Genomic DNA, 13,947 nt, shown 5'->3' with positions numbered 1-13,947 from the left:
ACGACACCGGACGACATCGGCGCTGGCTGCACATGCACAACCTAGGTACTCACTGAGCCACGGTGACGGTGGAACATCCCGCCCCGTGTTGTGGCTTGACCAGTAAGTGCATCGGGCTCCACTCGGCCGTTGCAGTTGAGGCTGGGAAGTGGTTACAGGAAGGTGCAACACGAATCACGCTCGTGAGCCAAGCTATCGACCTACCTATCCAAACAAAGTGACGCGCCGATCAAAGAACCTGCGATCCGTGTTCCACTCGTCAACCAGACGTTCTTATCTCGAAGACCCGCTGCGCGACCATAACGCCCCCAAGTCGGAGCCGTTCCTAGTTCGCGGACCCTCCCAATCGGCCGCGCAACTCTCCAGGCAGCTCTCGACCTCCCGGCACATCCATCACCACCGCCGCCTCGGGAAACCGCATCACGCGCACCACCCCTGACTGAAGCAAAGATGGCGTTCTTAATACTGGTCATCGGCGACTTGCACATCCCAGACCGCGCCCTCGATATCCCGCCCAAGGTGCGCACCATCTCCTTCCCATCACCCAACTCTCATCCCATTTCCCCGTCACGAACTAACACACAACAGTTCAAGAAGCTCCTCGCCCCGGGAAAGATCGGCCAGACCCTCTGCCTGGGCAACTTGACGGACAAGCACACGTACGAGTATCTTCGCACCATTGCCCCGGATCTCAAGATCGTCAAGGGCCGCTTCGACGTCGAGGCCACTAGCCTGCCCCTGACCCAGGTCGTCACTCACGGCTCCCTGCGCATCGGCTTTCTCGAGGGCTTCACCCTAGTCTCAAACGAACCCGACCTGCTTCTTGCGGAGGCCAACAAGCTTGACGTCGATGTCCTCTGCTGGGGCGGCACCCACAAGTTCGACGCCTTTGAATACATGGACAAGTTCTTCGTCAATCCCGGTAGTGCCACGGGCGCCTTTACCGCGAGTTGGGGTAAAGACGGCGAGGAGCCTATCCCGAGCTTCTGTTTGATGGACGTAAGTGTACCGTTCGTTACCAAGGGGGCTTGACTGTGCATTGTGGACTAGGACTGCTTGCTGACTGTTTTACAGGTACAAGGCATCTCCCTCACTCTATACGTTTATCAACTACGGAAAGACGACAAGGGAAACGAGAACGTGGCGGTGGAAAAGGTGACATACACGAAGCCCGTGGAGCCGTCTGCGGCGCCATGAGACAAGATGAGGGAGGGGCTGCGATGAGGCGGATGCTCGCAGAGGAGAGGAGCCAGCAATCAACAGCTGGTTATCATGATTCAAGACCACACGACACAGGGCAACGAAGATCCATTATAATAATATAAGTTTCAGCCGGCCGTTTCCCGTGGCTCTATGCCCTCGTGCCTATATGCGCACAAAACCCAACAGCGTCTCCCTTGGTATCCCAACAAAACCCACCCTGAAAGCTAAACCGGAAACAAAAACAGAATCAAACAAAACGGATGGTATTGACGAAAGTGTCCAACTCCAGAAACACCAGTGTTCATCAGTCAGTCATGTGGTGGTCATTACAGCATCATGCTCCGTCTCCTCATCGAGACTTTCGACTTCTTATCTTGAAAGTCACCGCTCTCGACGCTCTCGACGCTCTCGACGCTCTCGAAGCTACTATCCTCGAGGCTTTCTGCGTCCACGCGGTTCCTCTTGGGTAGGACCATTGATGCCCTCTTCCTGGGCCCACCGGCTCTTGTCCGCTCCAGTACGTCCGTGCTGTCGGCTTTGAAATCTTCCCCCATGACAGACGAGAGGCGTCGCGAAGACTTGATATGACGCACCGGGGCGGCATTCTCCTTTGGCTCGACTCGAGAAGTGTCGCTTCCCGGGGTTGAGGTCGTGAACTCGTAGGGATCTAGGTCCCTTTCAGGCGACGGAGTAGGCTGACTACTGTCAACTTTCTCCAGACTGGTAGAGCCGCTGGAGGGTTGTTGGGGCGCCCTCTGTCCTTCGTTCTCGCTAATGGATCCCGACATCATCGAGGACGAGCGTTTCTTGCGCGGGGGCTTTGCCACGCTGAGAACCGGTTCTGGTGTGTTTGTTCCATCGGCCGGACTGTGGGGACTGTTGTCGCGCTGTATGGCCTGCCGTGAGGGTGATAAGGCTGCTGGAATTCGCCTCCAAGAGCCATCGTCGCTGGACTCGCGTTTGACCACAGGAAATCCCTCGGCAAGGAGCTGCTCCGCGTTGGCACTCCCGCTGCGCTGGAGGTATCTGGTCTGGCCGGTGACGGCGTCATATAGTTCTTTTGTAGGGCGTCGCATCTTGTCACGCAGATTGGGCTCAGCGTAACTCACAGACGCTCGTGCCCGCCTGCTTGGTCGTGATGTTTCTCCGTGAGAGGAGATATCTGTGGGTGGGGGCGTATCGCGGACACTGGGCAGGCTCATCCTGGATGTGGGTTCGGGTGATGCCGGGGACAGGAGAACGGCTTCCATAGAGACAGTCTCTGTGCTTGGTAGGACGTCGACCATGGGCGCAGGTGGCGGCGGCGATGCCAGAGGCACCTCAATAGGTTCAGGCTCGGGCTCGGCTTCCTCTCGAATCTTCTGGGCCGCCCGCTCCCTTGCTGCCCGCGGCTTGGGCTTCTCTGGAGCCTTTCCATTATCTGCTGCAGTCTTGGCACTCTTCACTGGCGAAGCCATGTCATCATTTGTGCTTTTGGCAGAGAGCGGCTTCCTTGGGTTCACTGGCGCCGACATGCGTTCCCTAGCTTCACGTCGTCTGCTGGCCAGTTCCTTCAGGGTCTGCCCGCTGGGTTGTTCGCGGGCTGTGGTAAGGCGTTCCTCGGTTTCTTTTGGTTTCGTCACGTCGGCGACTGGCTTGGTGGTCTTGCTCGCATCGTCACCCGTGCTGTATTTCCGCTTCGAGCCGACCTTGGCGTTCATATGCGGTGCGATGGGGGTATCTTTGGGGGTTTGTTTGGCCTCGACCTGGACGTTCTCACTCGTAGGAGCAGGATCGGGTCGTACAGTGATGTTCCTCTCGGGCTTGTTCGTTGTTCTAGGCGCTGATGCCGATGGCGGTGCAGGCGCCGGCAAGGGTGACACCTTCGGCGAACCGTGAGTAGCTTCAGGCAGTTCAGCTTCCAAGGGCTGACGGGGAGACCCAATACTGACGGGATCTGTATCGACATATCGTGACAGTGGTGGCGGACCAAGTTCAGGGGAATCGGTGGTATCGGCGGTGTCTGTCGTGTCTGCGGCTTCTGAGCATAGGGCAAGTATCTGCTCACGGCTGGAATCTGTTAGTATCGTGACAACGACGCAGCCTGCTCAACTTACTCAAGTGTTGCTCTGGGATATGACTTGTTCTCTGCAATGGGAGGGAGACGGCCCTCTTGCAGCGCTCGGGCCTCCGTGTCCTTAGATGACTCCCTTGGTGGCCGTCTCTGCGGAGGGCTACGAGGCGACAGACTGGCTCTGGCGATCCTTCGCCCTTGGGGGCTCGCATGTCGTTTGGTCGGAGGCTCCTGGCCAAGGGTCTCAAGAACCGACAGGCATTCTTTCAGCTGAGATTCGAGCTGTGACCTAATATCCCGGGCGTGGTCCGCTACCCGTCGGGTGTTGCTGTTTTTGAGCTCCTCCTTCAGCTCAATGATGTAGCTGTTTAGTTTGAGGTTCTCCGATAGTGATCGAGCGAAGTCCGCTTCGAGGCTCTTGATACGGGACAGGTGAGTAGCGTTGGCCTTGGCGAGTTCCCTGTTTTGGCGCAGCAGCTTTCTACGCACTTCAATGACAAGAGTTAGCCGACACGATGTACTGGGAGAGGCAAAGTAAACAAGCATACTAATGTCCATGCTATCTGCAGATACGGGGGGTTCGTTTAGTCGGGCCATGGTGCATACTGGCAGGAGGGAAATGAGGCGGCGCGGTGGAACGAAGAGCGAGGAATGGGAAGTTTAGCGAAGCGAAGCACGTCGCAGAGGTGGCTGGGACAGTGACGATGGGGTCGGGGAGAGGGAGAAAATTTACCGAAGTGTCATTTATTTACACTCGGCCGAATCAGGACTAGTGTAAACAGGAGTGCATGGAAGAGGGGTTGCTGGGCGCATCCAGATAAGCCAGTTCCCCACCGCCTGCCGCATTCTTTTGCATGTGCATCCTCACCAAGTCTTGACGCTTTCCTCAGACTTGCAATTCGCAACCAGCTACCATCACCCCGCCACCATTCCCGGTATCTCGAAAACAAGCTTTACACACAACGGCCTCTCCAACAACGAAGTCCGACAATCCCGATTCGGCCCAGTATGTCCTTCCCGACAAGGTCCCTTTCTACTCGGCTCCCGGGCGCGGGGTCACAGAACGCCTCAGCAGGCCCGTCACCCATGCTGGTAGCGCGTATTGCCGAGAAGAAGGCCGAATTGGAACATCTGAAGGAGCTGCGCGACCTCAGTGCCGCCGTTGCAGGTCAAATGGAAGCACTGGAGCAGAAACTGGCGACCCTTTCAGATGGCACGGAAGGTGAGGACGGGCAGTTTTCGTGTGTCAGTAACTGGCGACAAGACTGATGCATCATAGCTATTGCCATGGTCATTGGCAACTGGCATAACGTGCTGCGTGCCATTAACATGGCTTCCGGTACGTCAAGACAGACTGAATGCGCAAACAATAGTTTCCAGACTAACGACTTTTTGCAGCCCAACTCGCCAAGCCGCAGGGACAGGAACCGTTGGAGTCGGAAGACGCCAGCCTCCCCCTCCCTCAGACGCTGGTTCGCATTCCAACGGAGCACGCCCCGACGCTTCAGGCTCAGGCCGAAAATGTGACAGAGTCCGCAGAGAACAGCACAATCACCCCCTGATTGGATGGATCACTTAAGAATAGTCTGCGACCAAAAAGCAGCATGTCTTGTAAGACGGCGCTGACACGGTTGCGTTCACCGGCACCATCTAACAACGCTCGTCAGCAGTCGTTTGGGATTGCGGATGCGAAGAGTAGCACTCGGGCGTGGCAGGCAGTCTGGAAGCTGGCACGACGTTGGAACCCGTTATCGGAAGTTGCCAGTGCTACGCCGTCCAAGGCAATGAATGTACCAGCGTCCTGCTTCCACCCTCTTCCGGGGCGGCCTGGACGATTGGGCAGGAGTGCTCCACCCAAGTCAACAAACGGGTGCGGGGTCCAAACGGAAAGACGCGACCGAGTCAGACGCGTTACTTAGTCATCGCGTCGTTGCTGCATCGAAACGGGTAGTGCCTCATGCCATAGCCACCCGAGGCGGCATTCGACCCGATCGAGCCTGCCATGGCATGGCGGCCGTGCCTGCAGGCCGGCGTCGATTTGTGGCTCTGTTGGCGGGAACTGACATGTAGTTCCCACGAGGGGAAAGACCAGATAGAAGCCAATTGCCGCCGTCATGGTGGTATGATAAGCTAGAAAGGCATTCCGCCACGACGCGCCGTTTGTCTTGCTTCCACCATACGCATTGAGCATATTTGCCCATCATCGTCGAAGAGCTCAGTTTTGGACTACCATCAGCACTCCTCAATACTGTCTTGATCCAAATCATACGGTCTCAATACTGCATAGTGTTCCAGCCAATAATCCCGCCATATCTACACGCACCCCGGCTGCTCCCAAGCGAAATTGTCCTCAAATTCGAGACAGCCCACCGAGGCCCCCCAATACGGCCCCCCTGTCGTCCAATTTGTCTGGGTTTGGCAGTTCCCTGTCTTGAATTTAGGTCGGATCCGGAGATTGTCGAGCACAATGGGGCGCCTCTCTCGATCCATGGCTACGGCCCAGTTCCACGGAGGGTTCGGCGTTCTTGAGGACACTACCACGTCTTGCCCCGACCACAATGCTTCCACCGACGCAACCATCGCGCCCAGCTACAATTACTTTACTGTTCACAAAGACCGTGACACTAATAATGATCGAAGCACGCCTGATTTCATCGATTCGCTGACCATCAAGCTCAGAGAACTTCACATCTACAGTCCTGAAAAGAACCGTGCCGACAGATCACTACTGCCCCTCGTGCGACCCCGTTTACCTCAACTAACCATTGATACCAAGACTGTTCCAACCCTCAGTCACATCAGGGAAGACGCCCAGTACTGCACCACATCGACTACCGTGACCACATCGACGCAGGGACCACTCTCTGGCGAGCTGCCTCACGAAACCGAACCAGACGAGGGTATCCCGTCGTCGTCTGAAACAAACGCTTCCTCAACCGTTCACTTTCGCCAGGCACCTGACTTGATATTTGAAGCCAGCGAGCCCAACTTTCCTTCTCGAGGTTCGCTCGTCTGATTATTACTACTATGTGGTTGATTTACACTACTAACCAACAAAGTCTTCCGCGCAGCAGACCTCTCAAACCACTCTCTTTTCACCGATACTGACTTCCATACGTCCATCGCTCGACACAAGGCAGGTCAGTATGACTATGTGCTTTCGGTTCTGGACCCAGACAGCACGGCAAAGCGCGACAACTTGCCCAAGAGGCGGGGCGGCTTGACGATGGACTTTGGCTGCAACGTCTTGGTGCAGGCCGATCGCACGTGGGGGGGTATTTGCAATCAGAGCAAGCCAGCTAATGCCTATAAACTTCTAGCCACACCTTTGGTGACTGAAGACGTGGCTCAGGATACGTCGCAACTATCTAGAGAAACAGACGACATGGCCGTTACGGAGACGGTGGTTCGATCGGCCTCGCCGACTCCCTTCGGAGAGGCTGCAATGAACAGCCCTGCGCACTCGGCGCTAAGCGTCTCTGTTGTCGAGCGCGGCAATGACAAGGAGTCATCCCTGGACTACGTCGAAGATCCTAAGGACAGGGTCATTTCCATTTCCACGGACGGGAGCAGTGAGCCTGTTGTCGAAGCTCCCCGTACTCCCTCTCGGTCTGTCTCAAGCAGCTCGCGGTCTCGGATTGAAGACTCGGTCGAAGCTATTGACAGGCTTGAGGAGGAATTGGAGGCCGTTAACATTGCAGCACGACTAGCGACACCCAGCAAACCGAGCCGTAATCGGTCAAAGACAGACGATTCCGCGAACACGGCCACTACGGTTGCCACGAGCAGCACAACCATCAAGCGAACTGCCTCAACATTGAAGCGTACTCAATCAACTGGCGCTGGAGCAAAGCCAGCACCTCGAGGGCGTGCTGCAGAGAGGAAGACGGTGTCGACAGTGAACAGCGACGCTACAAAGGCATCACCAGGGAAAGGGCTCACTAGAAAGTCCACTGTAACTCGTCCAACCAGCTTACTGCCGCCCAAGCCACCTAGTAAATCTACAAAGGCCCCTACGAAGCCATCCTTTGAATTGCCGGGAGAGGCCGTCGCCCGCCGGATCAAGGAGCAGCGCGATGCCCGCCTTGCTCAAGAGGCCGAAAAGGCTGCGCCGCAGACCCCACAGCGAACCAGGTCACTAAAGGTGCCAACGCGACCCAACTTTGAGCTTCCCGGTGAAGCGATCTCGCAACGCAAACGGGCGGAACGAGAGGCCCGCCTCAAAGCACAAGAAGAGGAGGAGCGCAAGCGGCGTGAGTTTAAGGCGCGCCCTATCAAGGCGAAGCTTGGCTCTGTCGCATATCCTCGAGAGACCCTGACCAGTCGTGCTCGTCAGAATAAGGGATCCGAGGCGAGCATTGTTCGAGTCGAGGAGAGCCCTTCCAAACGTACGTCGATGCTCGGCATACCACACACTCTTGTGAGAGCTTCCCCAACTAGATCTCCTCAGCCCCGCGGCAGAGGCACGTTGCAGACAGCGACTGCAAACCAGGCCAGCCGTGCCACGTCGACATCCACAGGTAGCATGAGTGGCAAGCGAAGCACGCTGTCGGACGAGGAGCTGGAGCAGCAGAGACTCAAGGGTCGAGAAATATTTCAACGTGATAACTGCTACATCGAAGACAAGGAGCGAGAACGTCGTGAACGTGAGTGGAACGCCAAGATGGCTCGCGAGCAGGCCGCCGAACGCTCTAGGCAGGCTAGTAGAGAATGGGCAGAGAAGCAGAGAAGGAAGCAGCTTGCGGCCGTGGCCGCGATGGCCGGTCAGGCGGCGTGACATGGACGGAACTCGTGGTTCATTGGCATTTTCCGGCCCTGTTGTTGTTCAATATTCAGCTGATCGATAGGGTTAAGCGGGATTGCGTGGAGTTTAGGGGCTAGATATCAATTGGCCGGCCTGAGGGTCGACAACCAGGCGCACGCTACTTGGAGGTTTTTTATTCACTGGCATTCAATTTGGGTGCCCTCACTGTTTGACGTTGGTGTATGCTCCTAGGGTCAGAAAAAGATAAATCATTCACTACCTTATTGAGCCTTGAATGTTGCGCTGGTCTTTGTTTCGCACTACGGACCGCTAATCAACTCTGACAACTCATCACCGAGCGCCGGCCACACCGTGGAGAAAACGTGGGGCCACACGGCCGGCTAGCGTTCCGGCACTAGCGGAGCACGCCAACGACATCCGATTAAATGGGCCAGTCGCTAACTTCCCACCTTGCTTCGCCAGTAATCCGGGCCGATCGCATCTCGAGCTGGCAGGAATTTCCGAATACCCCGAGACGGCATTTAGTCTGCCAACCTGAACGGTGCATCAAAGCATACTTTGTTGAGAACTTCACCGGCTTATCAAAGAATGAGCCCCCCGGTGTCAAGCCCGGTCCGCGACCAGCGGCCCACGGTACGTCTGAACCAGGGGACGTACATTGGCGCGACGCTCGCCGAACCCACGTTCCCCCGCAGCGTCGATGCCTTCCTCGGTGTGCCTTACGCCACGTGTCAACGTCTTCGGCGTGCAGAGTTGCCCGGGGCTTCGCGGGATACCTTTGACGCATCAGACTACGGCCCGGCGTGCCCGACGGCTGACCCTTCGTTCCCGTCTGACGAGAATTGTCTCAATGCCAACATCTTCCGCTCGGTTACGGCAGGGCATGAAGACGATGTCCAGCAATCTGGGGCGAAGAGGGAAAAAGTGCCCGTTCTTGTCTACTGTACATCCGTTCTATGCTCCGGCACCCCGGACATACATACTGACTGATGCTAGGCCACGGGGGCGCCTTCAACTTTGGCCGCGGAGGGGACAGGAACCTGGCTGCCTTCGTTGCCTTCGCGAAGCGTGATCTCGTCGCCGTGAGCTTTAATTACCGCCTCGGACCGCTGGGTTTTCTGCCCTGCGGTCTCGCCGCCGCCGAAGGCATTGCGAACCTAGGGCTGCTGGACCAGAGGATGCTGCTGCAGTGGGTCCAGCGGAACATCGCCGCGTTTGGGGGTGATGAGAAGGACGTCACGGTCATGGGCTTCAGCGCCGGTGCGCACTCGGTTTGTTCCCCTCAAGCCCTCCCCAGCCCACCCTCCATGCAGGAAAGGAAGACACTAACACCGACCAGCTCGGCCATCATCTCCTCTCGCCGTCCTCCCGCGCCCTCTTCCGCCGCGCGATCCTCGAGTCCGGCGCGCCCACGGCTCGCTCCGTCCTTTCGTCGGCGCATCCCCGCCACGAAGCGCAGTTCACCCAGTTCCTCGCCTGCGCCTCGCTCTCCGGCGTTTCGCCCCCGGAGATCCTTCCCGCCCTGCGTGCCTTGCCCCTCCGGACCCTCCTGCACGCCTCGCTGGCGACGTGGACCGAGTGCGCGCCCTCTGTGCAGTGGCCCTTCCAGCCCTCCGTCGACGGCGATGCCACCGAGGACGGCATAATCCCAATCCCGCCCATCGAGGCCTGGGGATCCCCTTCCCTCCCTCCCCCGCCGCCCCTGATCACCGGCTTTAACACCTCCGAAGGGACAATGTTCGTCCCGGCGGCCGCGTCCTCACCCACTGCCCTAGCCGATTTCTTCTCCGTCCTGATTCCCGCTCTCACCCCGCGGGACCTCGAGCTCCTCGAGTCCCTCTACCCGCCCGCGTCCACCTACCCTCCCCCGCCGACCCCGGCCCACGGCCCTCAGTTCCGGCGGCTGGCGCAGGCGTATGGGCACTACGGCTACATCGCGCCGCTCCTCCACTCGGCGCACCTCGCCTCCCTCGCGGGCGCCCCAGTGTGGGTGTACGAGTACGCCGCTCACGCGGACCTCGCCGCCGCGAACCACGGCGACCATGTCCCCGCCGCCACGCACGACACTGACGTCCTCTCCGCCCACACGACGCCCGGCCTCCTCGCCGTCTCAGACGCCATGCATGGATACTGGTCATCCTTTGCAACGGCCGGTGCCGCCGCCGCCGCCAACAATGATGACAATGGTGACGCCGACGGGCCCAACGCACTCCCGAACACCAGCGGCGTCGCCTGGCCGCGCTTCGTAACCCCCTTTGGCGACGCAGGGGATTCGGCCCTTCCGAGCTCAGGCCCCCAAAGCGCCGACGAGACGCCGCGCGGCCGCATCCTGGTGTTTGGCGAGGGCAACGACGAGCTCATGGGAGGGAGAGGAGAGCGGCGGAGGGGTGCCGTGGCGCGCGTGCGGACGCTGACGGGGCTCGAGTTAAGGCAGTTCCGGTTCTGGTGGGATCGGGTTGGGTTGAGCGAGGGCAACGGGAGTTGCTGAGGACGTACCAGTCGGTGCTACCGCCCAGGCCCGTTGGGAGACGTGTATACTTTGCAGTGCCATATGAGTGACTGCAGCAAAAATGCCGAAGACAAAGATGGGACGCTTATTGCGCAACACGTCGCAGCCCAGCGTAATCACATCGGGACAGCGTGTGATTGACAAAGGAATATTCATTCATACGTGTCTAGAAAACCTGGCTCCGCGAAGGAGCCGACCTAGCTAGTCCTAGTTTCCTTACTTCCTAGGTAGTACTTTACTGAACCCTCAAACTTTTCTTATGCAGCACCTCCCGTGCCATCGAGACAGTCCTGTTTGCTTGTCCGACGCAGCAGCGTATTATGTCGCCTGTGCGCCTTCATAGTCTTTATGTACACCACATTAGATTGCAGCGGCACACGCTCTCTGGTAGCTTTGCCGGGAAAAGATTCCCCCAGCATGGTGTATGTATATGGCGAATAAAATCATGTGCGTCGAACTAGATTATGAGCTCCGAGGTGCCGGTGCGTCCGTTTGGAGCACGTCGATCGAGCCAGCGGAGTGGACGGTATTAAAAATAAAAAAAAGGTAGGGTTCCAGTGACGGTAAAATGTGCCGCGGTAACACATGATCCCGTGAGCCTGTAACGCCGCATTTGCATCTCGAATTCGAGACCGTTGGCCTGGTGGGGATGGTGGGTATCTTCGGAATATAACCCCAGCAGACCGATAAACAACAACACAACCTTGGGGTTGCAACGTCAGGCTCTTCTTCTAAAAGTTCTGTGAGATGCCCGCATTCTGTTGTTGGGGATAGTGGGAAGGGTTCTCGATGCGGGTGTTACGCCGGGCTGGGTTGTCGCGGATGACGGGCTGGCCGGGAAGTTCGGTGGCTCGTTGATCATAGGGGCCTTCAGAGTACGGGTTGTTGGCGTATTGGTCGTAGTAGCCGTTGCCGTTGCTGGTACCGCCACTGTAGGCCATACCGATGCCGTCAGAGGTGTCCGAGTGGTTACCGGCACTGTACGAAGACGAGGCGTTGGAGGGACCACGCTGAACACCGACGCCACGGTTCAAGGCCGCCGAAGGACCCATGGCGCCAAGAATCTCGCCATCGGGGGAGTACGAGCCGTCGTTGATCAAGGGTTCTCCTGAACGGGTGTCAGTTCCGCGACTGGGTGACGTGTCTGAGTAAGCCGCACCTGTGTTGCCCCCAGACATGGTCGTCGAGGCCTTGCGTCCGGTGGATCCGGCCAGGGTGGTAGATCCCCAACCACGGTACCCAGACGAAGCAGCATCTTCCTTCATCTCGTACGAACCGCCATCACCCATAGACGGGATTGTGGGGTCGGCATTGGGGTTGTAGGCATAATCCTCGACTTCCTTGCGACGCTCCTCCTCGGCGTCCTTGCGCTGCTTTCTCTTTCTCCAGAAGTACAAACCAGCCAGGATGAGCAGGGCGACGGCGGCGATGGGCACCACGACGGCAACAGCAATGGTGCCACCGTTGCTGAGACCTCCTTTGGAGCTGCCGCCCGCGTTGATGGCGCCGCCGGAAGAAGTGGATGAGGCAGAGGTGGTGGCGGTGGTCGGGGTTTGAGTGACGCCCTGAGTCTGGGTGATGACAGCAAAAACAGTACTCGTCTTGCCTCCTGCCTCTGTGGGCGTGATGACAATTGTGGTCGCAACGAGGGTGGTCTGTTGCTGTTGCTGTGTCGTCGGCTCCGCTTGCGTCGTTGGGGCCTGGCTCTGTTGCTGCGAGGTGGTAGGCGCTGGTGCTTGGGAGGTTGTCGGTGCTGGAGCCTGAGTAGTCGGAGCCGGGGCTTGGGTCTGCTGGGTCGTGGGAGCGGGAGCGGCAGAAGTCGTGGGGGCCGGTTGGGTGGTTTCGGCGGGCGGGGCGGTGGTGGCAGGGGGAGGCGCGCTCGTCTCGGCGGGAGGAGCGGAAGTGCCCGGAGTCGCGACGGGAGCCGTCGTCGGGTCAGTGCCCGGAGTGGTAGCGTTGGACATTGTGTTTGCCTGTCTCAGAAAGAGTTGCGGATACCGACTATGGAAAAGAGCCATGTTAGCGGCGGGCGAGGGGTAGAAACGGTTACATCGCCAGAGCGAGGGATAGGTAGATGTGAGATTCAAGGCGGGAGATGGGACGACGAATCCGACAGGCACAGGCCGAGGCAAGCAGGCAACCGCATGGTTTTGTGTGCAGCGAGCACAGCAGATGCAGCCGGTTACTCGGAAGGCGAATTGGTGATGGGTGATCGGCAGAGATGCCGTAGTGGGCTCAGCAAGAGCTGGGGAGCAAGCACAGCGTCGCACAACGTACCTACCTCGAAAGGGAGCGATTCGCTCACGCAACTTCACTCACAGAGCGGCGTTTCAATCCACGCGGATCTGCAAGCGACGAGTCGTGAATTGGAGAAGCGCAGCCGACAGGAGAGACGCCACGGTGATACACGTGGGAATGGCAGCGGAAAGAGGCCTCTATTTGCGGCTGGCGTGGATGCGTCGGGTGTCGTCTAAGGTGGTGGTGGTGGTGGTGGTGGCTCTGGTGAAAACCGTGAAGGAGTGGGTGGTGGTGGTGGTGGTGGTTGTCGTTGTCGCGGTTGGACGGTAGCAACGGCGATGGATCAGTGCGTTGGGGTGGATGGTGCTTTGGTGCTCAGACTGGACGAACGGTCGATAATTGGCGCGGGTGGCTGAGTCAGGCTCGGCGGTGCCAATGAGAGCGAGCGATGCTGAGTTCCCTGACGGACCGTCGTATCCTGACTATTTCGTGGGTCGGCGTTAGGCCGGCGGTTGGCAGTGGCTAATTCGAGTAGTGCCGCGCGAGTTTGGTCGACCCGCAGTGACGAAGTGGGATCGATCAATGGGCGACAGACGGGAAGAGGGAATAAACACAAGAGATTACAAGGGACGTAAGAGCGAGGGCGAGAGGGGAGAGAGTAGGTGAGGTGTTAATAAGAGGAGAGGAGAAGCGGGAAGAGGGGGAAAAGGAGGAGAAGGGAAGAGAGAGCAACAAGTCTCGATCCTTGGAAGGGTTACCGACTGAGACGATGATGCTGCTGCTGCTACTATGCTGCTGTTGGTAGATCGAAAGAGGAAGGACCCGGGGGGAGACGAGGGGAGGGGGGAGAGGGGAATTGAAAGAACGGACCGGGGTGTGGAAGGACGATATTGACGGGAGGCAGCGAAAGGGAGGGAGAGGAAAGGAAAGGGGAGGGATGCTCCGAAGGAGCGACAGAGGAGGGCGGGAATATGTATGTTTTGAGCAAGTGCAAAAGTGAGATGTCGCATGTGGAGCTGTCTGGTACAGTCGTCCGTCCCGAATAGCACAGCACAACATACACAACATAACACTCCGACAGTACTTAGGTACGCCCTTCCTCCCGCGGGTTCGGTTGACAGGCAGCCCGCGAAAGCCTCCTGTTCGTGTGCCATTCTCGTGTGCCCTTAGCCGGCAAGA

At 58.2% G+C, this 13,947-nt stretch overlaps 6 protein-coding genes across 6 annotated transcripts; 4 read left to right on the top strand and 2 right to left on the bottom strand.

Annotated features, from left to right (window-relative positions):
* Nucleotides 1-4: 4 nt before the first annotated feature.
* On the top strand, nucleotides 5-1,628 carry CDEST_06462 (uncharacterized protein). The gene is made up of 3 exons (XM_062922621.1): nucleotides 5-519; nucleotides 589-999; nucleotides 1,075-1,628. The coding sequence occupies exons 1-3, from the start codon at nucleotides 451-453 to the stop codon at nucleotides 1,195-1,197; spliced, it is 603 nt and encodes a 200-aa protein (XP_062778672.1). The 5' UTR covers nucleotides 5-450; the 3' UTR covers nucleotides 1,198-1,628.
* On the bottom strand, nucleotides 1,399-3,957 carry CDEST_06461 (Putative shugoshin). Its single transcript, XM_062922620.1, has 3 exons — nucleotides 3,805-3,957; nucleotides 3,300-3,744; nucleotides 1,399-3,252 (listed from the first exon to the last, which is right to left on the bottom strand). The coding sequence occupies exons 1-3, from the start codon at nucleotides 3,851-3,853 to the stop codon at nucleotides 1,530-1,532; spliced, it is 2,217 nt and encodes a 738-aa protein (XP_062778671.1). The 5' UTR covers nucleotides 3,854-3,957; the 3' UTR covers nucleotides 1,399-1,529.
* Nucleotides 3,958-4,129: 172 nt separating this feature from the next.
* On the top strand, nucleotides 4,130-5,696 carry CDEST_06460 (Putative DASH complex subunit Dad2 protein). The gene is made up of 3 exons (XM_062922619.1): nucleotides 4,130-4,478; nucleotides 4,536-4,595; nucleotides 4,655-5,696. The coding sequence occupies exons 1-3, from the start codon at nucleotides 4,265-4,267 to the stop codon at nucleotides 4,816-4,818; spliced, it is 438 nt and encodes a 145-aa protein (XP_062778670.1). The 5' UTR covers nucleotides 4,130-4,264; the 3' UTR covers nucleotides 4,819-5,696.
* Nucleotides 5,697-5,723: 27 nt separating this feature from the next.
* CDEST_06459 (uncharacterized protein) lies at nucleotides 5,724-8,277 on the top strand (the record flags this gene model as incomplete). Its single annotated transcript, XM_062922618.1, has 2 exons — nucleotides 5,724-6,258; nucleotides 6,316-8,277. 2 exons carry the CDS (start codon nucleotides 5,724-5,726, stop codon nucleotides 8,031-8,033), a joined length of 2,253 nt encoding a protein of 750 aa, XP_062778669.1. The 3' UTR covers nucleotides 8,034-8,277.
* Nucleotides 8,278-8,497: 220 nt separating this feature from the next.
* On the top strand, nucleotides 8,498-10,544 carry CDEST_06458 (Putative carboxylesterase, type B, carboxylesterase type B, active, alpha/Beta hydrolase). The gene is made up of 3 exons (XM_062922617.1): nucleotides 8,498-8,964; nucleotides 9,018-9,292; nucleotides 9,361-10,544. Exons 1-3 carry the CDS (start codon nucleotides 8,610-8,612, stop codon nucleotides 10,507-10,509), a joined length of 1,779 nt encoding a protein of 592 aa, XP_062778668.1. The 5' UTR covers nucleotides 8,498-8,609; the 3' UTR covers nucleotides 10,510-10,544.
* Nucleotides 10,545-11,261: 717 nt separating this feature from the next.
* On the bottom strand, nucleotides 11,262-12,494 carry CDEST_06457 (uncharacterized protein; the record flags this gene model as incomplete). The annotated part of the gene is made up of 1 exon (XM_062922616.1): nucleotides 11,262-12,494. The coding sequence occupies one exon, from the start codon at nucleotides 12,492-12,494 to the stop codon at nucleotides 11,262-11,264; it is 1,233 nt and encodes a 410-aa protein (XP_062778667.1).
* Between the last annotated feature and the right edge of the window lie 1,453 nt (nucleotides 12,495-13,947).

The sequence above is a fragment of the Colletotrichum destructivum genome, chromosome 4 (assembly GCF_034447905.1).
Source record: "Colletotrichum destructivum chromosome 4, complete sequence".
NCBI lineage: Eukaryota > Fungi > Ascomycota > Sordariomycetes > Glomerellales > Glomerellaceae > Colletotrichum > Colletotrichum destructivum.
The sequence above is the reverse complement of the archived record's forward strand: the minus strand, read 5'-3'. Positions and strand labels throughout refer to the sequence as shown.